At 37.7% G+C, this 25135-nt stretch overlaps 2 protein-coding genes across 3 annotated transcripts in view; both read left to right on the top strand.

Annotated features, from left to right (window-relative positions):
- grin2aa (glutamate receptor, ionotropic, N-methyl D-aspartate 2A, a) overlaps positions 1–25135 on the top strand; it is a 183474-nt gene that overhangs the window by 12265 nt on the left and 146074 nt on the right. For both annotated transcript variants that reach the window (XM_044100853.1, XM_044100854.1), the window contains one exon: positions 4430–4927. In XM_044100853.1, the coding sequence (XP_043956788.1) occupies positions 4430–4927 (498 nt within the window). The remainder of the gene's footprint in view (positions 1–4429; positions 4928–25135) is intronic.
- LOC122822295 lies at positions 16517–23201 on the top strand. Its single transcript, XM_044100852.1, has 2 exons — positions 16517–20635; positions 20708–23201. The coding sequence occupies exons 1-2, from the start codon at positions 16955–16957 to the stop codon at positions 22364–22366; spliced, it is 5340 nt and encodes a 1779-aa protein (XP_043956787.1). The 5' UTR covers positions 16517–16954; the 3' UTR covers positions 22367–23201.

Genomic DNA, 25135 nt, shown 5'->3' with positions numbered 1-25135 from the left:
GAGAGCAAATTGCCAGTAGCACAGATTTGTCTGCCAAACATCATTCACTATTGTAGTGCCAAGAAACAATGGCTGTGATGTGACAACAAACTGCTTAATGTGCTTTTGTGGGGCATGTTCTCTCTTTTTTTTTCCCTTTTTCTCTTTATAGCTCTTCCCTAGTACAGGGCTTTCATGGCCACTCTTTGTCCTAAATTTTTTTTGCAGTGCTGCAGAGTTAAGACAAGTAAAAAGAGATATTTTGTTTTCCAGATTTTAGGCAAAAACAACTGACGGCAAAAAAGAATCTTGTCAGCACCGGATTCACTTGCTCCTCTGTATAAGTAGGCCAAATAGGTGCCAGGTTGACAGCCAAAGAATCATGACACCTGAAATTGACTAGCTGAGTCTAACATGAGGAAAAAGCTCTATCTGTAAGTCTTCTCTTGAGACTAGACATGATGAGTAATACTCAAACTGTTTATCTCGGGCTGCGCAATGAGTGAAAAGTGGGTTTTGATTGTAATTGAAATCATGATTACTTAAAACAATCACTGAGTGTGGAAAAAAAAAAAAAAAAAAAAAAAAGCACTACAAGGACAGCGATTATTACATTTTCCCTTATAAGGTATTGTTGAATCTTACCTTAAAATTAAACATTAAAATGTGGTGCATTATGATATATATAAAGTCAGATTTTCCACAGAATTTACTTTATGCTTTTGCTATTTTGAAAACAAATGATGAGTTAGTGTTTTGAGCCTGAAATAACTTTGTTACATCATGTGTCAATAACTATGTCTACACTTTTTTTCATGTTTCCCAATTTAATTGGTTGAAATCTATTTAGTCCCACCTTGTCAAATTTACCCGACACATCCTAAAAACATTCACTGAAGTTCTACACATACAGAAGTTTGTCAAACTCATGCAAAACAAAAAATAAAATAATAACCCAAAGCTTTACTACATAATTAGGAAGTTATATGTATTACTGATTATAGTAAGAACTAGCTTTACAGTTGGTGTAGTCCAAACCTGAGAGATCATGAGCTGATCTTGGCTCCTAAATCTGTGTTGCCTCAAAGAGTGGCATGAGAAATGATAGCTCCTGTAAATCAGTCTCTGCATTCTCTTCAGTGATCCAAAAACACACACTTCTGTCAGTAAGTCTGTAAATTATCAATTGTATGCATGGCCTCACTATGTGACCATACGTTCCATGTCGTTGGGATTTGGCTCACGCTGCCCGTGTCAACACACCTGCTCATTCGTCTTGTGACATTTCATAATTTCTTATGCTCTCAGAGAGCCAGGGTGAAGCTAGCGAGTACTTTCTGTATGAGAAGAGAAGTTGTAGAGAAAGTGAGGTCAATTTGCATTTTATTTCCAAGTGATAGACCCACTTTACCTTATCTATAATTTTTGACTGTCACAACTTTACAGCTGCGAAACGCCATCCCAGTGCCTCAATGCACTATGTGCCAACACAGGCAGCGAAGTACTGCACCGGAGAAGCAAGATTAGGATTCCCGTGTAATTTAACATGTAAAAAGTGATTTGTCAAATTCAAATAAATTAGAAAATGTTTCCAGGAGATTTCTGTGAAATTGTATTTACCTGTTTCTCCATCCTGCATCCAAGGTTTCTATGGTAACCAACTTATGTGCCTATATTGTCTTGGGTTTTTTAGTTAGGTTGCATTAGGACTCCCAACAGACTCAACATTTTTTCGTCTGGAATGGCTGTAAAAATGATGTCTGCTCTTAGCCTTTCAAAAGTCCTGTTGGATTAAAGACATTGCTATGGTGCATGCACTGAAATACCACAGCCTCTTGACTTTGAATATGTTTCTGGCTGTAACAAATCGAGTTGGCCTGGGTTGTGATTCTTCTCCCCAAAACTTCCCCACTTAGTTTTCTTTGTCAGTTGGTTACCTCGTCAGCAATTAGCTACACAGCTTCCTCCATATATCACTAAAGGTTACCCCAGTCTGCATCAAAAACCAAACTGGTACCCTGGTGTTTTAGCTTGAGGAGCTCAATTAAACCTACTTTTGGTGGAGCAACAGGCAACCTTTGCAAACTTGTTACAATACCGAGAACGTGTGATATGAATTTGAAATTTACTACTCGCCTCTATTTCTCTTTCATGCAATGCTCCCCAATAGAATGTGCTTCTGACATAAACTAATCTGTATGTGTGTCTGACAGCTTTATCACACATTGTATAATTTCATCAAGCTCCCATTCTCCAGGCATGCAGCACTGCTGCAGCTCAGGAGGTGTCCCTTTGAACTGATGGTATGGCACACTGGCCACAGCAATAATTAGTGCCGTGCATAAACATAGCTTTATTAATGATCTGAAAGGCCCGTGTTAGAAAATAGTAGGGGTTTAGCATTAATGAGTTGATGTTTTTTAAGATCTAGATGTGACTATCATCTAAAAACATTGGTGCAGGCCTCAGAGCCCACTTGTTTGTTCTATTGTAATTGTTTATACGGTAGATGTTTTTTTTTGGTGTGAGACCACAGACGGTTAGAGGTCCTTTACAGTTAAACAACATTTCTCATATTCAAAACTAACTTGATAGTAGAACAGAAATTCTTGATATTCATAACTTTCCTGCATAGTTTAATTCCTGAGAAAGTGTCAAAAAGAGCAGCTTAGGGGAATCATTGATGCTTTGAAAGGGAAAATAAAAAATTTGATACATGATTAATTACTATTTGAAATTCATTTTAGCTTTACTACAGTCACATTTGATAAATTAGAATATGCATTCAGACGAGGTTCATTTATTGTTTTGAAAACATCAGCCTTTATGCAGAAATTAAACATAGTTTCCATGAAGCCCACAGTTGCATGATAAAAATTATGTTTGTTTTTTTGGGCTGATACACACTAATCTTAACCCGTTTAATCCCATTTTTTCCCCTGCAAAATAAGTGCATGCATTTCAATCCAAGAACCTCCATAATACATGATATTCATGAATTATTATATTTTTTGTTGGTTATGTTGGTGAAAATGTAGATTTTATACTCGGCAACAACTGTTGCCGGTGGGAAACTGCATAGTCTGAATTACATAAAACTGGCCTATTTATACATATAAAAAATAGGAACAATCATGACAAGCATAACCTACAGTAGTTTCAGACGTGGCATCATCTTGTAGTCGTCATTCAGTGCATAGGCCAGATTCTGTGGAAAGGCTCGCCTTGTGGGGGGAGAACTAGGGGAACTGTGGGAATAACGGTGATGTAGAAAACATCATTACGAGGTTCCTTCAGGCTTAGAAGATCTAAAATATCTGATATTTTAAGATGTGTGGGAACAGCAAGGCATACAAAATAAACAGCAAACCAATGGACACATAGCATAGTGCTGTCTATGTATTATTCTAGAGGCAACAATTGTTGCCATGCTTACATTCACTCTTCTTATGATCAAAAGATGAATGAAGGGATACAATTTTCTTTATACATCAGTAGAAAACACTTGAAAGAACACATCTTAAAAATATTTTATTTATATTTGTTTATTAAAGTTTTTTACTGACTTCCTCTTGTTCAGGTTTGTGACAGACATTTACTTCCAGCGTTACAGGCAGGAAGTAAAGAGGTCTGGTCATGTGACCTTTCACACTAGATACATGAAATTGATATTGATTAGAGTTGACAAGGTGTTATTTTATTTTAAAACTTCAATTAGCTGGCAAAAGTCAAAACAACTGTTCTAGAGCTTCCAGAAGTTAGAAAAAATGTCTGGGAACAATTGTTGCCAGTGGTATTAAATGGGTTAAATGTCTTTTTGCTGTTGTTTTTATTAATTGTAATCAAGAAATCATAGGATAGAAATCATAAAATGTGTAAATATAATTTACTGAAATAAACCAACTTTTCAATAATATTCTAATTTATTAAAAACCGTACATTTAATGCATTCAGCCTAAATCTAACAAAACTTTGCAGGGAAAATATAGTTAATAGTTATTTCAACTATTAAGCTTGAAATCATCATCCAATTCATCAGTTTCTTGTGTTTTAATATTTTGTAAAGTATCAAAATTAAGACAAAAACGTGAGCTCTTTAAAAGTCTTCTTTATTTTTTCAGCAAGCACAGATTGTACCATAATCATCTGATCCCAGCAGTCGTGACCATAACGTGTAAACTTGTTAGTCATCTTCTCTTCCTCTCACCCCTCCTCAACATCCTCCCAAGGCCATCTCCCTCCCCGCAAGGTTTTGATTTTCAATAAACTCACAGAGAAGAAACTGAGTATGAAAAAAAAAAAAAAAAAAAGTTGCTACTTCAATGTGTGGGCTAAATGAGCTGCACATTAACAATTTATCTCTTCTGCTTTTTCTCACCACCATCTTGTCACACGTTTTCTCACTCCTTGATCTGTCTACATCTGGTCCCATTATCCCCTCTCCATGCAGGGGATGAAGTGGTTTAGCACCATGTCCCTCGGCAGCACAAGGAGTAAGAGGAGGAGTAGAAGGGGCACCAATCATCGCGGTGGAGGTGAAAGTGCGCTGCTCTCCCTGGCCCTTCTGGTGGCGGTGACGGCCATGGTGGACCCGGTGGCAGCACAGAAGCAGCGGACGGGCGGCGGTTCGGATAAAGTGCCGGTTCTGAACATCGCTGTGATCCTGGGTTGCACGCGCTACATCTCAGACCAGGACATTCGGGCGCTGTGGAGCAAAGAGGACCCTATCGACGTCAACGTGGTCACTCTGCTGGTCAACAAGACCGACCCAAAAAGCATCATCACCCACGTGTGTGACCTGATGTCAGGGACCAAGATCCACGGCGTGGTGTTTGGGGATGGCACTGACCAAGAGGCCATTGCCCAGATTTTGGATTTTATTTCCTCGCAGACACTCATACCCATTTTGGGCATCCATGGAGGCTCGTCCATGATCATGGCTGACAAGGTATGTGGCACTGACTGGATTTAGAGATGTGGCAATGAGTGAATGTTGAGTCCTTACATGGCATGGGTGAATTTGTGTTGCTCGTTTGTGAGTGACTTGGTAAAATGTCTTGCTTTTCATATTTGAATGTCAGTTCTCTGGGGAGCAGGAAATCTCTTACGTCCTGAAGAGAGCCCATTTTCGGTTAGCTGTAACTCGAGAAAATACAAGTGCACTCTGTATCTAGGGAGAGAAGACAGAGAAAGGAACAAATCAGATTGTGACAGATGAAATGATGTGAGCAATGGAAACAGGATAGATGAGGATAAGTAAAAGATTCAGAGGAAACATTTCGGAGTGGTGAAGAATTTGACAACAATTGGTGTACAGGCTCAAAAAAGAAAAGTGGTCCCTAAGAAAAATTGTAAAAATAGAGGTTGTTGCCTGTGGCATACATCAACTACATAGTTCAATGAGATCTAATATCGCAAATCCCCTTCCTCCATGCAAAAATCTCCTCGGTAGAAGTGAAAGAAGCTTGATTGGTCCCCTCATTTGAATAAGCAATGCTTGCTGGCCTGCCAATCAAGTTGAACCTAAAAAGGGAAAAGAATGAGCAGCCTGTGATTGTGTGGATTCATGTAGCAGTGATGAGATTGTTTAATTCATCACTGCCACATTTAGAATGAACCTGAACTTGAAATATATTTTTTCCAGAATGTGAAATGAGGTTTCTACCAGAATTCACCTTAAAGTGTTAACATTACGCTTGTTATGTTTTCAATATGAAAATAAATAAATAAAATAAAAAAAATAAATAAAAAAGTAAAAGTAGGGCAGCTAGACTGGATTTGAGTAAACTGGAAGACACCATGAAAAATGAGTAATTTTTTTTTTCAATTTAAGAATAACAAAAAAAAAATGATAGCTTAATGTGTGAAACCTTTGTATGTCACTTTATTGTTATTTTAATTATTTTAATTGTATAGATTGTATAGATACATAATCACAGAAAGGCTCAAATGCATATCTTATTTAATAATTTGATGTTAGTTTCTCAATACTCTTTGCATCACAACCATTTTCTATTTACTTTGGATCTTAACCCTCTTTGGAACAATTGATTGTTTTGCAATATGACACAAAGTGATCCCCAATCAAACCAAAATCACAAATATTTTACAGTTAGATATTGCTCATTAAAAAAAATAAGGACAGATTTTATTATAGGAGAGTTTGACAAGAACGTTGGAATATTATTTTAAATCATCTGTCGTCAAAGTGGATATGAGACGTATCCTTGTCGAGTGCAAAATGACACACGAAACACCCCCTGGCACATCGGGTAATACTTCTAAACAACTAAATTTATCCATTTTGATGCGAGATATTTTAGCCAGCTGAGCAGCAGTATGCAGCAACAGGTACGGAGCACTTTATGCTCTGAGCAGCTGATCAATGGCACACTCTCAGCATTCTCATTAAAAGGACCTTTGTCTACTGAGCGTGCACTGTAGTGCATAGAGCAATTCACAAACAACTAGCCTTAGCTGGGCTTGACAGCACCCCCCACCTCCTCTCCTCTTGGTACTTTGCCAGTGAACATATTGTTTGTTTGGACAGAGTTGGAACATGTACGACCTGTCACAACTGGGACTGTCTGCAAGTGACACGTGTCTGCATGCTTTCTGTTTGCAAGCAGGAACACAGACGCTACCAGCTGCTGACCACAGTCGTTTTAGCTACTGTAACATTTTTATTATTATTATTATTTTTTTTTTTTTTGTTTGTTTTTTTTTATTATTAATTATGGCATAATTATGCTCTAAATTGTAAAAAAAAATAAAAATAAAAAAAAAAATCAACATTTCAGTAAGCTGTAACTAACCGAAATGTTATTGTTAATTTAACAGTAAAAATGGCGGTTGTGTACTTACTGACAACAAAATCCCCTAAATTGACATGTTTGGGTGTTGACTCATGTTTCGTTGCATTATAGTTCCTCCAAATCTCACTCTCTGCTCCAGGGGTTTTATCATAAGTACTGTTCTTCTGAAGATCTCTTTTAATTTACATTCCTTCTCACTCAATATCCCCATATTGAAGAATGTCATAATTGTGAAGCTGCACTCACATTAAGAGCAACCTCCTTCAAAATGTATGCAGTGACTCTGAAGCTATCACAGAAATTCCAAAACCATGCTTCCCTTTCTAGAGGCTAGTGTGGACATTTCTTCATTTGTTTAAAGTAAATACAAATGTTCTTTAAAGATTCCACGGTAATGGTTTATTGATCCCGTAATAGCACATGTGGCATCTGTCTGTGAGAGGTAGGGAGCATTAAGGAGAGAAGGAGATAAGTTTGAAGGGGTGGCAGAGGAGGAAGAAAGAGGTGGTGTAAAATAAAGGAGGTGGAGAGGGGAAACAGAGAGACGAAGGGGCGAGGGATAATCCCGTATTGTGACCAGGGGTGATGTTGAGTGGAAAAGGGATTACTGAATGTACTGAATGGCACCTGCTTTACTCCAAGTACCTCAGGAGCACACATGCAGTCCCTTTTTCTATTACTTCTGAGGACAAGGCATGGACTTGCTTCATTTGTTCATTTCTTTCTTTCTTTCTTTCTTTTTTTTTTTTTTTTTGCATTTTTACACAGTCAAAAATTAAAAGGATGATTTTTGGCTGTGTGCATTTACATTTTGTTCATAAAAAAGTGCCAGCAGTCATTCCCTTGGCCATATTTGATCAAAAATAATCAACATTACATAAAATAAGCCAGCATTGAGTTATAAAAATCTATTAAAAGCCTGTTTGGATTTCTTTTCTTTAAATTCAACTTTAATTAGTCTGTACAGGATGGTGACTTGGTCAAGGCAGAAAATGTAGGTTTAGTGAGATTTGAAATTCATCAGGCCTCGTATGCAGAAAAAAACACACACCTTTTAACATGTTTTTAACACAAATGCTGGATTTAAATTGTTTAAACTGGTGTTACGTTGAGCTGAAGATAGTTTTAGCTAGACATGCACCTACAGATTTGTGGAGAATTTCCAATTCCTGTTTTTTTTTTTTTGGGGGGGGGGGTTGTAATATCATTGACCAAACAATTTTGACAGAATCCAATTTCTCTTTAAGAGGTGTTACCAACAGCTTTCAAAGTATTTCTTTGGCATGATCTGACAATAAGTGGTCATTAATTATTCATTTCAGAAGCAGAGGTGACAAAACAGTCTGTGAGTGAGAGAGCTGTTGCTGTGAAACACAGCTGTACTGATCTAGTACAAAGACAAAATGAGGATGTTTACATTTTAAGTTCTCCTTAGCATCCAATGTTAACAGTTAGCACTATTACTGTAATTACTACTACTAATTGGAAACAATAGTCTCAGTGCCTTGGTCCCCTCCCACTGGGCCACAGACCTGCACATTTAGTGCCCGACCCAAAGGGAAGCATAAGCATTTATATTATTCTCCATTATTGTTCATCTCTTGCACTTGAGGCTTATAAACCTTTGCTGCTGGTAGGGATATCAGTGCCTGGGTATGCAAATAGCTTGTTGTTCTAGTCGTTACCATTGACTTCATATCTGGGTCAATTAGCTCCAACTTGACAAACCATTCTCAAGCTGGGTGTGAATCAACATCCCATGGCAAATAGACTTTTCAATTCCAACTTGGGTATAAAACAAAATGTAGCTTTTAGTGTTTCGATGCATCACCTTTACTTAATGGAAAAAATATGTATATTGAATTGTATTTCTTCAAATTTGAACAATTTTTGCTACACCTGATTTTTTTTTTTTAGATCCCACTAGACTTTGTTCAGTTAACTAAACCAGTTAATGCAAACTAGACTTAGTTATGTTCAACATTAATATAAATAGGAGTATATCTGGTATGTTTTTTTTTCTAAATTGAAAGCTGATTATTTTAACTATGATATTTTGTAATAAAATCATTTTCAATACTGAATAAAAAAATATATATATTACAAATATTATTTGTTTTAGTCCTCTACATAATGAGTGACTGGTTTCAAACCATAGTTTTGAAGCATCACCATTAGTCCACCATTGGTCACTTTAACACAGGGGTCTCAAACTCAATTTCCCTGGGGGCCGATGGAGGTAGAGTCTGGGTGAGGCTGGGCCGCATCGGGTTTTCCACAAGAAAAGCTCTTACAAAAACATTCCAATGTTATCAAATGTCTTTATTTTTATTTTTTAAACACAAAATAAGATGAAAAAATAAATAAACAATTCATAAGAAAAAAAATTAATCAGTAATAAATAAATAAAATATAATAATAACACAGCAGCTATAGAAGACTAGATAAATGTAATTATTATAATTCAGATTCAAATGGCTGTATTAACAGTTCTTTAACCTTTAACTTTCTGAACATGAATGGAACATTGAACATAAACTGTTATGAATATAACAGTTTATAAACTGTTTCTTCTGCCTACTTCATACATCGAGAGGTCTGGCAGCGCTTCCTCTCGCATAGCCGAGCCACATTTGGCTTAAGGGAGGAGGCAGTTGAGACCCTAAGTAGAGCTTGAAGATGCTCGTCAGTAAGTCTGGACCTGTACTTGGACTTATTGAAGTTCAAGGTAGAGAAGAGCTTTTTGCACAAGTATGTGCTCCCAAAAAGACACATGGTCCGCTTGAACATTCGGGAAAGCTCAGGGAAGCTGGGTGGCAATTCTCTCAAAAATTGCCCAAGCTTGTCTGCTTTTCCACTCACCTCCCTGAACTTGGCTTTGAGTTCAGAGTGGCACTGCGGGTCAATGAGCTCCATTTGAAGCACTGTGATTGGTAAGTTAGTTCAGCTCCGCACACAACACTGAAAAGTGCCAATCATATCAAACTCGCGGGCAGTGTTGGTATAGTTACTTTGAAAAAGTAACTTTAATCGGACTACTGATTACTCCTTGAAAAAGTAACTTAGTTAGATTACTGACTACTTGATTTGGAAAGTAACTCAGTTACACTAAAAGTAACTTTTTAGTTACTTTCAGCAGCTGCTAACAACAACGCTCCGCCTCCTGTGAAAATCACATTGAGCTTTGCCAATACTTTTTTGTAAGCTATTTTATAATGGTAACATCAACAATGTGTCTCCACTAATAAGGTTGAACTGAAGAGGAGATTGTAGAAAAATAAAAAACGTGAGTAGTTTGTGTTGTCCACTGTTGTCTGTAAAACTCTAAGAAGGATTTTAAAGCCCCCCCCCCCCCTCCCCTCCCCCTAGCCTCCAGGTTCTGTGTTACGGCCCTGCGTTTGGTGTCACTGCGCACAGAGCTCCTCCTGCAGCTCACAGCTCAGATGGCTGCACAGATTTGCGACACTTATCTTAGTATTAATAATTAGAATTAAGTTGCCATTATAATTATTGGAAACTACGGACACGTTCATTCGTGGCTGCTTATTGCGCTGTTTAAATTAGTCTCGATATTTGTAGTTTTCTGGAGCGCAACGCGAAGCTCGACGTCATTCAGAGGTAATACATTAACTTGACATTAACAAAGACACAGCGGGACGATCATCTGAGAAATGATGGACAGGAGAGACTGACTAAAACTACCTTAATGACGGACAAATTCTGGGATTTATTATGAGTCTCTGCTTATTCCCAACCCCAAATGAGCAACTTCACGTTCAAAAACGAGCCCAAAAAGCGCAACCCGCCATTCATTAAATCGGCAAGCGACTTTAAAAAATGAAGCCCAAAGCCGCTTATAATAATCGGACTTGGCGGCAGAATCTCAAAATAGTTCCAGTTTTTCCACCAACAAAATGCGCATCTCCCTCCATTGTTTACATTTCTGTCGCATAGAGACGTCGGTCACTCGACAAGACGCGTAGAGGAAATACGATTAAATAACAAAAGAAGATAGTAACGCAAAAATGATTTTGATAAGTAACTGTAGTCTGACTACTGGATTTGAAATAGCAACGCGTTAGATTACTCATTACGGAAAAAAGTGGTCCGACGTCAGTAACGCATTACAAATTAACGCGTTACTGACATCACTGCTCGCGGGCCACACTAACATTAAACTTTCATATTAAGGTGGGGGCCACAAACTATCGTCCCGAGGGCCGCAGTTGGCCCGCGGGCCGCGAGTCTGAGACCCCTGGTTTAACATATCTTTGCATTGAGAATCTAACTCGGTATGACGGATCAAACTCATTCAATTCAGATTGGACCATATTTTTCCTGTGCTATCAAAAAAAAAAGGTTGTTTTCAGCAAGCTTTAAGGGTGTACTTAATTTTATTTTGTGGAAACAAGTTACTAAAACATGATTTTTGATCTAATATCCTTAATCGTATAAAAAAAAAAAAAAAACAGATCAAAGCATTAAGTATTTCACATATGTTCACAAAAATGAAAACATTTTCACCCAAGGATATGGATTTATGTTTTACTCTCCCTGACATTTTTATCAACTTCCGCCTGTGGGTTAATGTTTATACAGCTACCCATCGAGGCAACGGAGGCTTCTTATGTCTTGTTGGTGCTCATTTTCCCTAATCCTCATGTGAATTATGAAGAGAGACTCACCCTCAATTATTCTGCCTTGTAAGACCCTCAGCGTATTTGTCTATTACGGATTACACATGCACACAGTTGTGTCAAATCTTGCAGCGTTTGTGTACTTTATTTGTGCCTTTGGATGAGTACGACTCACTATCCTTTAAACATTTTTCTTTATAAATCACTTACGGCCAAAACCTCCAGGTGATGACGACTCCATGTTCAAATCTTTTTTCTCGTCAACCTAATGAGAATAGGATCAGAGAGCCCTTTTAAAGGAAAATTAATCTTTGGATCATTTTTCTTTTCTTTCTTTACTTCTCCTGCATCCATGCTTGTTAATTAGATAAATGTTGCTGTATCTCCTTGTGTTTGTCCCTCCCATGCATCTCTAAGGCTTTGTTGAATAATGCACGGCTGCCTGTATTGAAATTAATACATTATTGATTAGGGGAAGAATTATCCTTCCCTTTTGCAGTCTAAGCAGTCTTGTTGGAATGCACCACCCCAACAACCTGCTTAATAGCTCATGAGTTTAAAAGAAAGAAAAAACAAAAAAACAAACAAAAAAAAAACCCTGTTTCATAATCTCCTCGCTTTGCTTTCTTTTGTTCATGTTTCTTTTTCTCTCGTACATCTTCAGAGCCCTGTAATGGGTTGCTTTCTCATTTATTCCGCAGGTGTAATGGTGAGGGTGGTTTGTTGACTGGCATTTAATTCTTGCGTTAAATAGTTTTTGACTCGTTGATAGTTTTATCTACCATCTTCTTCTGGCGCTCATGTTTTCTTTTCTCTTTTGAGTAGCACTTCTCATCCATCTAATGTTCCTCTGTACCACAAATGCACTAGAGTGGTACCCATTTTGATTTTGCCCTAAAAGAGACATGAATTCACCTCTGGGTAAAGCAATAAAAAAAGAAAAAAAAAGAAAAAAAATGCTCTGGGATTCATGAAATGTAAGTGCTGGTGGTTCAAGTGGTTTTGTGTTGCTGTTTTTCGCGCACACGTGGCACAAAGTGATCTCACCTTAACATTCAACCCCAGAGCAAGCTAAAATTGGCACTTCATTATGCATGTGCTATCAATTAGCTGCACAAAATGAAAACAAATGAATTAATATTGTATGTGGTGCACTGTGGAGCGTTGACATGTACTCAAGGGTGAGTTGTTTGTTTCTGTGTTTTGATTAAGCAGCTTTCTGCTCTCCAGCAGCTTTAGGCCAGTAAACCAGATAAAATGTATAGCGCGGAAAAACAGGCTCGACCCTTTCACGAGATTATGACAACCTTGAGGAAAAATATCACGTCTCCAAGCCGTGGTACTTTCCCTAACGTTTGAAACAAATATTCCATACAATTATGGGTTTGTTTGTACTTAATTCATATAAAGCAACAGTTATTCTCAATGCTGCTAAAATACTACATTTTTTTATTTTTTTATTGCAGTTATCCCATGTTATCTGCACTTTTTATTTTCTGTATTTATTCGTATGTGTGGAAAAGCACGAGGCAATAAAGCAAAGTATTATTATTACCCAGTATTTCTGTATACAGTGTAGTAAATCTATTGTATATCTGTTCATCTGTAGTCAGTAACATACATTTTTGGGATATTGCTGTATGAAGGAAAAAACAATCTGTGAATAGTTGGGTTTTCCGTGAGCAATTTGTAATAGTGTCTCACAGAAAAATCTGCAAATAAGTTGACCTTTAAGAAGCTGATATTTGTGGGTTAATTCTTCATGCTAACTGCTCCGTTAATTAGCGTTCAGTCAGCTGCTTGGGAACAAGCCAGTTGATCAGAAGTGTGCAGCAAGTGGTGGGGAGGGGGAATCGCAGCACTACTCTATGCACCACATAGTCAAAGAAAATCTGTCATTTACAATTGTAACTCTTTGAAATGTTGATATGGGTAATCTCGCCCGTACTTATAAAGTAGCCTGTTTATGCAGTGGCTTCACCAAAACTGGCTACAGATTAAAACAGTAAAAACTTATTCATTGCACTCCTAACAGATTCCTGGCTACTGCCAGATGCAACTTCTTTATCATACCTTCGCAGCAGCTGTTGTAGAGGAAACAAACTGTCGCCAGTGCTCTGTGACAGGAAGGTCCCTCGCCTCTAAAAACAAACAAACCTCTCTCTCAGCTTCCAGTGTTGTCAGATAGTTTCAAACACAAACAAGCAGCAGCAGCACCTGCGAACTGGTTGCACAAAGTTCCCCTTATAGTTTGCTTCTCACTTTGAGTTCATGCACTCTGCAAGCGAAACACAATAAAAGACCTTGTGTCACTTCCTCCCATCCCCCAGGGTTGTCTTTGTTCATGGGAATATAGGCGTGTTTGTGTTATTGGTTTTGTTCTTTACGAAATTGTGGAATTATTTTGTCCTCGAGAAAGAAGTCAGTATTGAGAGTTGCTTTCTTTGCAAAACGCCGTATGGCAGGCTTGACAGTTTTGTGTAATTCCTTAAATTCTTAAATGCAGGCAGATGTTATTTGGCATTGTTCATTACTTAAGAGTGAGTTGAAGAATTAAAAATTAAAAAAACAACTGCATATGTAGAGTAACAAACATTGTGTAAGTCGAAAAATTACACTAAATATAACAATTTTCTATGTCTGCATTTTCTGGCCAGCAGGAAATTAACTTTGTGGTTCCGTTCCAAAGTCACATCTTGTCTAAAGATCCTTGTCATAAATAACAAATTATTATAACTAAGATGTATTTATACAATAAATATTGAAAGATGTAAAATCAAAAGCAGCAATAAAAAGACAAAAAAAAAACTTTTTGGGTAACTGATGTTTGTATTGCATCCACTAAGAGCTTTGATGTACGAGCTCCCACACTGTGCAACTCTTACTTTTTATCTACCATCATAAATGGGTTACAAACCTTTATTGCGTTATGTTATTTTGAGACAATAAGAAGCTGATTTGGTAAATTACAAGACGAATTGGATTTTGGGGAAGAAAGAGAAAAAACAACAACAAAGGAATCACCCTGCTCCTAATGTGTTGTTAAAAAAAGAAGACAAAGAAATAAACCATCCATTTGAAGCATAATGGTTTACAATATCCAGCCAAGTGAATCTTCTTGCTGTTCGAGTCTATTTATAAGCAAAGTGTATCACTGCAGCGCTACTGGCAGCTGCAGGGAAAAACAAAAAACAAGACGAGAAAATTAGCAGTTTTCAAAACTCTTTTGTAGTCACTGCTCAAATGTTATGTGATTATTTAAAAACCTGTTTATGGGGTGGTGTCATGATTTTGTGCTTGTCTTTCTGCAACGTCCAAATGTGCCATCCTCTGCAGGACATCTTGTACTGTGAACGTGTCAATTACATCCACCACAGGAACGCTTAACACCTACTGTGAAAACTGATCGTTTTAATTTAATTTTGGTTTGATCGGGGATCCTAAAATGGCCCAAAAGGGGATTGGAACCAAACAGGATGTAATGAAAAGTTTATAGATAATAATATACAATCAATTGAGCCACAAGCCTGTTTATGACAATCTCTCCAGATAATTCTAAAATTGCTTTACTACCGTGACAAGTAAGCCTATACACAACGGTTTAAGTACATGGATGCAAAATGGTTTGTTTACCGATATGAAATGGAGCTAGCAGGGGACAAAATAACAATGCTTTGGTATAAAATATTTATGTGCGTTGGTGAAGTGGTAAATTTACCACATACCATATTCTGTGAATATTTTATGTTAGCTTTTTTTTTTTTTTTTTTTTTTTTTTTACATTTCCTGGAAATGTTTTCTAGTGCATATTTGATATACAGCCAGCATCCCACCATTCTGCCGAGTGAATCATATCAATATACATATATATTTGCTGTTTATTTATTTATTTATTTTTTGCGTCACTGAAATTCTTAGCCCACACTGTGACTTTTCGGTCTTCTTAAAACCCACGAACAAGCTGTCACTTGACAGATCCTCTACCACCCTTCTGCTCCAGGTCTTTTTTTCTTTTTTTTTTTTCCATTAAGACTGACTACATCGTTGTAAAGGGAATCCCTCCATCACTGACTCTTTCTCAATGTTTCCATTCCACTAATTAAACAGTGACACACAGTGTACCCACACTGTGGCTTTGTTTATGTAATTTATAGATTCATAGAGCTGGTTTCTATTTGACAATCAATCCAGGGGTTATGAATACTGCATCCCCGACTATCCGAATTTATGCCATGTTCCAGTAAAGGTTGCCATCGCAAAAGGCTGCAGGCTTTTTGGTTGGAAAAAAAGTTTTTTATGTAAAATTTTGAACTCTTTTATCAGTTAGCCCCACATACCTGATGTAACTGTCAGCTTTAATGGAGTAGATTTGTGGCAGTGTGGTGTTACTGTGATCAAAGGACATTATTCATCCATCTCTGTTGTCGCCCCTCAGGGGCTGGGGGTCTTATTACACACATACACACTCGCACACGCACACCAACATGCTTCGTGATGTTTTGTTGCTGCTTGGTGGCGTCAAACAGCAAATCAAACAACAAGAAAGGACGCTCGTGTTGCATATTCTGTAGAATAATTTGTCCAATTAATTTGTGAAGACATTTTTTTTTTTTCCTTTGCTTTAAATCATGTCAGCAGTCACTTCTCTATTAGAAGAATACCACACTGCAGATTCACACTGTGCATTTATATTTAAGTGCACATACTGTATCAATGTTTTGGTTACCAAGATGATTTGTTTTCTTTTCTCTGTAATTGGCTGTGGAGGGGAGAAGAGTACGATAATAGCATCACCGGGGTGTTGTCAGATCCTCTATTACATCAGTAACACTGTCCGCAGTGAGAATCCCATGGTGGCACTTTACTTGTTAGCTCTTTTTACTTTGTATTCTTCAAGTATAGGGTTTGTGTAAATATGGGGCTGTAAGCGCAGGAACACTTGCGTGTGTGTGCGCGGGTGTAAGAGCCAAAAATGTTAGTTTTAACATTGTTTATTTTCTGTATGCCTTTTGCATATTTAGATATTGTCTTTACAGTAATGTTTTATTTTACTATGTTTTTTGTAAAAAAGCGCCACCTAAAGGACACAATTGTATATATAGAGAAAGTGCGGTGTCACTTACAAGAGAAAAGAAAGAAAGTTGGATGTAGTGTGGTCGCTTAACCTCTACACAGTTTTTGACCGTTACTTTTAAGGATGCTGTGCAAGACAAAATAATTTTCATGTTACGCCAAAGAAAGTAAAGTTCATACTTTGTGTGGAACCGTAAGTATTGTTTATTATTTAATGCACAAGACATATCAATGAACAGAAACGCGTCAACTAAGAAGAGATAAGCTAACCGATACTAACAAAGAAAACTGAAGCTAATTTATCAATATAGTGGCTTTATAGAAAAGAACAAGTAGCCACTACATAAGTCAAAAACTGTTAACATCGTTTGAAAAGAAGGATGACTTCGTGTGTCTATTGAAGCCGTAGGACAACGTAATAACGATTTTTAAAGCATAAAGAAGGTCATAATGGCGGACAACTCATTAAACGCTGTAGTAAACGAAGATGACCAAAAGAGGGCGCCAAAGCTCACAGAAAAGGCTCTGGATTCTAAACTCCATAAACTGATCAACGTAAGAAGATACAAACTTGGACAGTTGACAGCTAAATCTAAGGAGATTGATAGCTTAATGCAAAATGATGGAAGTTTGATTCAGATTGAAGAAGAGCATTTACCATTATTTCAGACACTTCTTGAAGAGTTTAGTAAATCCAATGATACAGTTTTGGAAATTCTTCATGAAGATGAACAACATGTTGACCAAGAATATTGGTTTCAGCCAAAATATGATTTTTTCAAGTCTATTTTGGAAAAAACAGAAACATGGATTAAAGAAAAGAAAAGGAAAACCATAGATGACCATCAGTTAGATGTAGAAGTGAGTCCTATGGATAGTGTATCCATTGCTTCTGTGTCAAAGAAAAGATCAAAAGGGACTGGATCTAAAGCAAAATCAGTTAGTAGTAGTTCATGTGCTTCTTCATCCACATCATCTGCATCCTCAGCTCGCTTGAAGGAGGAAGCGAAAAGAGCTGCACTTCTTGCAAAGGCTGCTACTCTTAAAAAGAAGCAGTTGTTGGAATTAGAAGAAGCTCAACTAAAAGCTAAGAAAGAACAGTTGGATGTTGAAACTGCCATAGCAGAAGCAACTGCCAAGATAAAGGTTTATGAAGACTATGAAGCTCCAGTTATCAGAGATGGAACATTTGAAAGCAAAACCTTTACACAAAAAAAGGAAGGTGAAAATGTGCATCATCCCCGCTTGCCAAGAGATTTGCAGCAACAACCAACTTCATATGATGCTGTTATTCAGTCAACCCAACACGTCACTGATGTTCACTCATCTGAACTGTTACATGGAAACACACAGCAGAGTAATAATATGGAGGAACTTTGCAAAGTAATGCAAAAACAGAATGACATCACAGAACTTCTTGTTAAACAACAACAACTTTCTAAAATGCCACCAGTTGATGTTCCTATTTTTTACGGTGATCCATTGCATTTCCGTTCCTTCATGAGAGCCTTCAATCACGCTATTGAAACAAGGACTGAGAACCCTGCTGATAAACTGTACTATTTAGAACAGTATACAAGAGGTGAAGTCAGAGATCTTGTTAGGAGCTGTCAACACATGCAACCACACAGAGGTTTTCAGGAAGCAATGAAATTGCTACAAATCCAATATGGAAATGAGATTCAGATTGCTTCCGCTTATATGGACAAAGCATTACAGTGGCCTCAAATTAAGCCTGAAGATGGAAAGTCATTGAGTTCTTTTTCTCTTTTCCTTACAAGTTGTTGTAATGCGATGGAAGACATTGACTACTTGGATGAGATGGACAATCCTGTCAACATAAGGATTTTGACATCCAAACTACCATATAAGATGAGAGAAAAATGGAGAGCTCATGCATTTGAACTACAAGAAAAATCCAAAAATAGAGCTAAATTCACAGATTTGGTGAGTTTTATTGACAAACAAGCTCGGCTGATGACAGATCCATTGTTTGGAAATATAAACCCTTCTCAACCAGCAGAAAAAGGAGAAAAAAGAAAGACACAGATCAAAAGTGTAAAAGGAGATGGCCTCAAGAAAAGTAGCTTTGCAACAGACATTACCTGTAAAGAAGAAACCACAATTAAAGCTACTAAAACTCAATCAGAAAGAGCTACAAACAGCACTGCTTTTTCAACGCCATGTCTATTTTGCAAAATGAATCACACATTTGAAATGTGTGACGCTTTCAGAGACAAACCTCATAAAGATAAGGTTGAATTTTTGAAGAAATCAGGACTTTGTTTCAGCTGTTTGGTCAGAGGACATCTTAGTAAAGATTGCAAACGAAAGATGTCATGTCAGTTTTGTGCTCAAAAACATCCAAGTCTGCTTCATGTTTTAAGACTTGAAGAAAATAAACCTGAATCAACCAGTGATAAAAATGAACCACAGGTCTCATCAAGTGCACTTGCATCAGTGCTTAAGGAAAATGATTTGACTGGGGATAAAGATAGTATTCTTGCAATAGTGCCTGTAAGAATCAAATCAAAGAAAAGTCCAAAAATGGTTGAAACTTATGCCTTTATTGACCCAGGAAGTTCTGGTACTTTTTGTACTGAAGATTTAGCAAGACAGCTCAATCTCACAGGCAGAAAAACAAAGATTTTTCTTACTACTATGAATAAACAGTCCAGCACTGATAGCTACATGTTGACTGACCTGGAAGTGAGTGGTATGGAAGGATGTATGTTTATTGACCTGCCAAAAGTATTCACACAAAAGGAGATACCAGTGAGCAAAGCAAACATCCCTCTGCAGGGAGAACTGGATCAGTGGCCATATCTGAAGGATGTCAAATTGCCATGCATAGATGCTGATGTGAGTCTTTTGATTGGAAACAATGCGTACAAGGCCATGGAACCCTGGAAAGTGATAAACAGCCAGGACAGTGGACCATATGCAGTGAGAACGCCACTCGGTTGGATAATAAATGGACCCCTCAGAGATCCCAATGGAGCCTGCTCAGAAATGGAAAAGCAACAACAGGTTACTGTTAATAGAGTCAGTTTGGAAACAATAGAAGAACTCACAAGGCAACAATACAACCATGACTTCCCTGAAAGAAACTGTGATGACAAGTTGGAGATGTCTCATGAAGACAACCTTTTCATGGAAAAAGTAACTAGCTCACTAAGTTCTATCAATGGTCATTACTGTATGAAGCTTCCTGTCAAACATGAGTCTGTCACAATGCCATGCAACAAAAAATTGGCTGAACAACGTGCAATTAATCTGAAAAGGAAATTTCAAAGAAACCCATTGTTCCATGATGAATACAAAACATTTATTTCAAACATGTTGGAGATGGGCTACGCAGTACAAGTACCGAATCAACAACTCAACAGACCGGATGGAAGGATTTGGTACATACCACATCATGGTGTGTACCACCCTCGTAAAAAGAAGCTGCGTGTGGTTTTTGATTGTGCTGCTTCATTTCAAGGAACATCCCTAAATGACATACTGCTACAGGGACCTGACCTTGCTAACTCCCTCATTGGAGTCCTCACCCGGTTCAGGCAGGGTCCTATTGCAATGACAGCAGATATTCAAGCAATGTATCATCAAGTAAAGGTTGCAAATGAAGACACAGACCTTTTGAGGTTCTTGTGGTGGCCTGAAGGTGACTTCACAAGAACTCTAGAAGAGTTTAAGATGATTGTCCATCCATTTGGTGCCACATCTTCACCTAGTTGTGCTATGTTTGCACTAAGGAGAACAGCTGAGGATAATCAAAGCAAATCATCATCAGAAACACTGGAAACTGTACTAAATAACTTCTATGTTGATGACTGCCTTAAGGCTGTGGATACCACTGCTAAAGCCATTGTTATGGTTGAAGAATTAACTGCATTGTGTGCCACAGGAGGGTTTCATCTAACTAAATGGGCAAGCAACAGCCGTGAACTGTTGGCTACCATCCCCGAAGAAGAGAGAGCAAAGGAGTTCAAAGATCTGGACCTAAGTAATGATACATTACCTAAGGAAAGAACGCTAGGAGTTCAATGGTGCACTGAAAGTGATGCTTTCACATTTACTATCAATGTGAAAACCAGACCGATGACAAGAAGAGGACTTCTCTCGGTGGTGAGTTCGATTTATGATCCACTGGGTTTTCTAGCACCCGTCACTCTTTTCCCAAAAACTCTTCTCCAACAGATGTGCAAGAACAAACTTGGATGGGATGAAGAAATACCTGAAGAATTTGCAAGAAAATGGAAAAAGTGGCTAGATGAGCTTGACTTGCTTTCAAGCTTCAACATTAACAGATGCATAAAACCACCTGAGTTCAAGTCTGTCATTGCAGCTAAACTGCATCATTTCTCTGATGCAAGTGAGTTGGGATACGGAACTGTCACATATCTCAGCTTAAAGAATGAAGAAGGAAAATTCCATTCTGCTTTCATCATAGGAAAGGCCCGTGTTGCACCGATAAAGCAGACTACAATACCAAGAATGGAACTTGCAGCTGCTGTCGTTGCTGTAAAAATGGACAAAATGTTGAGGAAAGAAATGCAACTCGACTTACAAGACTCACAGTTTTGGACTGACAGCACTACAGTGTTATCTTACATCTCATCTGAAACACACAGATTCAAAACTTTTGTTGCAAATAGAGTTGCAATTATAAGGGACAACACAAAACCATCTCAGTGGAGATATGTTAATACTTCTCTCAATCCAGCAGACTGTGCATCACGTGGGTTGACAGCTGAAGATTTTATGAAAAATGAGAAATGGATAAATGGCCCAGCATTTCTTCAAAGTCTGGAAGAGTCATGGCCTGAAGGTCATGAAAGTAAACCTGTGGACCAAGATGATGTTGAGTTGAAGAAGAAACTAAAAGTAAACTTAACATTGACAACAAGTGCTCCATGCCCTATTAACCAACTGATTGAGTACTATTCCAGTTGGTACAAGTTAAAAAAGGCTATAGCATGGATGCTAAGGCTCAAAGAAATCTTATTACAACTTAGCCAGCAAAGACAACTCATCCAAAAGACAACCAGTAACGCAGATACGGTCAAGAGGATGAATGAGTACAAGACTAAAATGAAAATGAATCCACTATCAGTACAAGACCTACAAGATGCAGAAAGGGCAGTTGTTCAGTATAGTCAATGCCAACGGTTTCCAGAAGAAATCTCATCTTTGCAAAAAGGCGTTTGCGTGAAAAGGAACAGTGAGATCTATAAATTAGATCCTCTCCTTATTGATAACACACTGAGAGTTGGTGGTAGACTTTGTAATTCAGCCATGCCTGAAGAGGCTGTACATCCCGCTATTCTCTCAAAAGACATGCACATATCAAGACTCATTCTCAGGAATATTCATGAGCAATCAGGACACAGTGGAAGAAACTATGTGCTTTCTCAACTACGACAGAAATATTGGATTCCTAAAGCACATTCAGCAGTAAGGAAGTTGCTTTCAAACTGTGCTGTTTGTCGAAAGCTTCATGGAAAACCAGGAGAACAAAAAATGTCTGACTTACCACAAGATCGAGTTTTGCCTGATTCACCACCCTTCACTAATACAGGTGTCGACTTTTTTGGACCAATCGAAATAAAGAGAGGACGGAGTAATGTTAAAAGATATGGTGTCCTATTTACATGCCTTGCAATCAGAGCTGTGCATATAGAAGTGGCTCATTCACTGGACACAGACTCTTGTATAAATGCAATACGGAGATTTATGTGTCGAAGAGGACAAGTTATGGTGCTTCGCTCAGACAATGGCACTAACTTTGTTGGTGCCGAAGACAATTGCGCGAGTCTATTGAGCAGTGGAACCAATCAAAGATTGAGGATACACTGAGACAAAATGGAATTCAGTGGATATTTAATCCACCAAGCGGCTCTCATCATGGTGGAGTTTGGGAGAGGCAGGTTCGAACTGTGAAAAGAGTGCTGAGCTCTGTGCTGAAACAGCAGATGCTTGATGATGAAGGTCTCCAAACGGTGCTCTGTGAGGTTGAAGCCATCATTAATGCAAGACCTATAACAAGTGTTTCGGATGATCCTAATGACATTGAACCGTTGACTCCAAACCATTTGCTGTTACTGAAAAAGCAACCTCTGTTACCATCTGGACTGTTTCAACAGGCAGATCTCTATGCTCGCCGAAGATGGAGGCAGTCTCAGTATATTGCTGACCTATTTTGGAAACGGTGGACGAAAGAGTATCTTCCCATTCTTCAAGAACGTCAAAAGTGGTTTCAAATTAAAGAAAACCTCAGAACTGATGATGTTGTCCTAATCATGGATGAAACTGCTCCCAGGAATGCATGGGTCATGGGAAGAGTCCTAAAAACTTTGCCAGATAAGAAGGGTCTAGTTCGCAGGGTTCTGGTGAAAACAATGACCAACACATTGGAAAGACCCATTGACAAGTTATGCTTGATTCATAAGAAGGACATTGTATAGAGACAGTTACATCACTTCTTTTTTGAATATATTCCATATTTTTGCTCTTGCTAAAGTTATGTTATATAATTGATATGTTTTCTCCATATGCAATTATGGGGCCGGAAATGTAAGAGCCAAAAATGTTAGTTTTAACATTGTTTATTTTCTGTATGCCTTTTGCATATTTAGATATTGTCTTTACAGTAATGTTTTATTTTACTATGTTTTTTGTAAAAAAGCGCCACCTAAAGGACACAATTGTATATATAGAGAAAGTGCGGTGTCACTTACAAGAGAAAAGAAAGAAAGTTGGATGTAGTGTGGTCGCTTAACCTCTACACAGTTTTTGACCGTTACTTTTAAGGATGCTGTGCAAGACAAAATAATTTTCATGTTACGCCAAAGAAAGTAAAGTTCATACTTTGTGTGGAACCGTAAGTATTGTTTATTATTTAATGCACAAGACATATCAATGAACAGAAACGCGTCAACTAAGAAGAGATAAGCTAACCGATACTAACAAAGAAAACTGAAGCTAATTTATCAATATAGTGGCTTTATAGAAAAGAACAAGTAGCCACTACAGCGGGTGTGCATCCAAGTTGCATGTGTGTATGTTTCCAATAGCTGGATTCAGCTGTCTAGAGGATGAGAAATGGCCCCTCACTTCTCAACGGGGAATCGATTTGGATGAATATGTGCAAGTAGAGGAAATAGAGCAGTTAGCTGAGAGTATGAGTGTTATTCCCACTCTTTTTTTTTTTTCCCCCTTTTACATAACTCCATTGTTTGGATTTCTCAGTTAGCGATTGCAACAACACATATGCACCAAGGAATACAACAAACACTCTCATAACTTGTTAAAGTTTCTACACCTCTTGACCATTTTTCACATTCTTTTACAAAAAATGTGTATTTCTCTGCATAGTATAGACCAATGCAAAGAGATGCATACTTATTACATGAAGGAAAAGACTGCATGGTTTTAATTTTGTTTTAACAAATGAATCAGAGAAACTGAAATATCATTTTTTTTCTGCCCTGTTTATTGACACCTCTAAAAAAAAAGACCTAAGAAAAGCCACTGTCGAAAGAAAGCCATAACAAGTGCTGTTTGCAGATTGCTACAACTCATGTAGTAATCTGAAAACATTTTGATGTTTTACTTTACTGGTTGCAATGTTTGATACCTCTGTTCTTTTTAAATTTGTTTTAATCCTGGAAGTGTACCCAGCGGCAGGAGTTGCAAATTAGCTATTGCTAGGAACATGCATACAAAGCATCTATTTATTTTTAAGAGGCAATGTTGATTGTATCTCTCCCTGTAAAAGAAAACAGTAAAATTAGGTATGGAGCACAGCAGGTCTGTCTAGGGCTTCCAAACATTTTGGTGTTCATGCACAACACTGCGCAGTTCATTTATTATAGTATCGTCATCATTAAGATAAATCAGCTACAGATTAGTTGCACACGGATGTGACTTTTCAAGATTTTCAAGGGTCATGGGAATGGAAACACATTTAAGAATATTACACAAGACCAATAAAAAATAAGTATGTTTAATGCCGAAACCCTGTTTTCAAAATGTACATTTAATCGGACAATCAAGACTCATCTGAACTCATTTTCCAATATTCTGAAAATCACTGTATGAAAACTTTAGATGATGTACAATAGGATCTAATGATGATTGTATACCAAGGCACTTTTCTCGGTATTAAACTTACAAATCCAAGTGGAAAAAGTCCAACATCTTGTATTATAAAATGACGGAAAGTTGAATTCATTTTGTTAAAATACTCCTGTTCTGTTGACATTGGCTTTTGTCTTTAATCTCCTTACTCACTTCATCTTGCATTTCATCCTTGAGCAGCGACTTGCTTCCCCAGCCTTTTAAGCCAAACTAAATCTCTCTACTTTCATTTTTTTCCCCAGTTATTGCTGCAATGATTTTAATTACCCTGGGCACAGATTGTTATGGCTGCATCAATCTATCTATTTATCTGTCTTTCTGTCTGTCTCTTGTAAGCAGACATCTTGTTTGAGGCTGAAATCATTGTTTCCTCATTAGTTTTTTGTCGCTCTGATGTGTTATTATGAGGATAAACCCTCAGAATGCTGGCTAAGATTGGATTATGTCTCAATCTTTTTGTTTTGGTGTTGTTACCTTGCACTTACT

The sequence above is a fragment of the Gambusia affinis genome, linkage group LG19 (genome assembly GCF_019740435.1).
Source record: "Gambusia affinis linkage group LG19, SWU_Gaff_1.0, whole genome shotgun sequence".
NCBI classification, from domain to species: domain Eukaryota; kingdom Metazoa; phylum Chordata; class Actinopteri; order Cyprinodontiformes; family Poeciliidae; genus Gambusia; species Gambusia affinis.
Note: the sequence above shows the minus strand (reverse complement) of the source record. Positions and strands in the feature narration are given on the sequence as shown.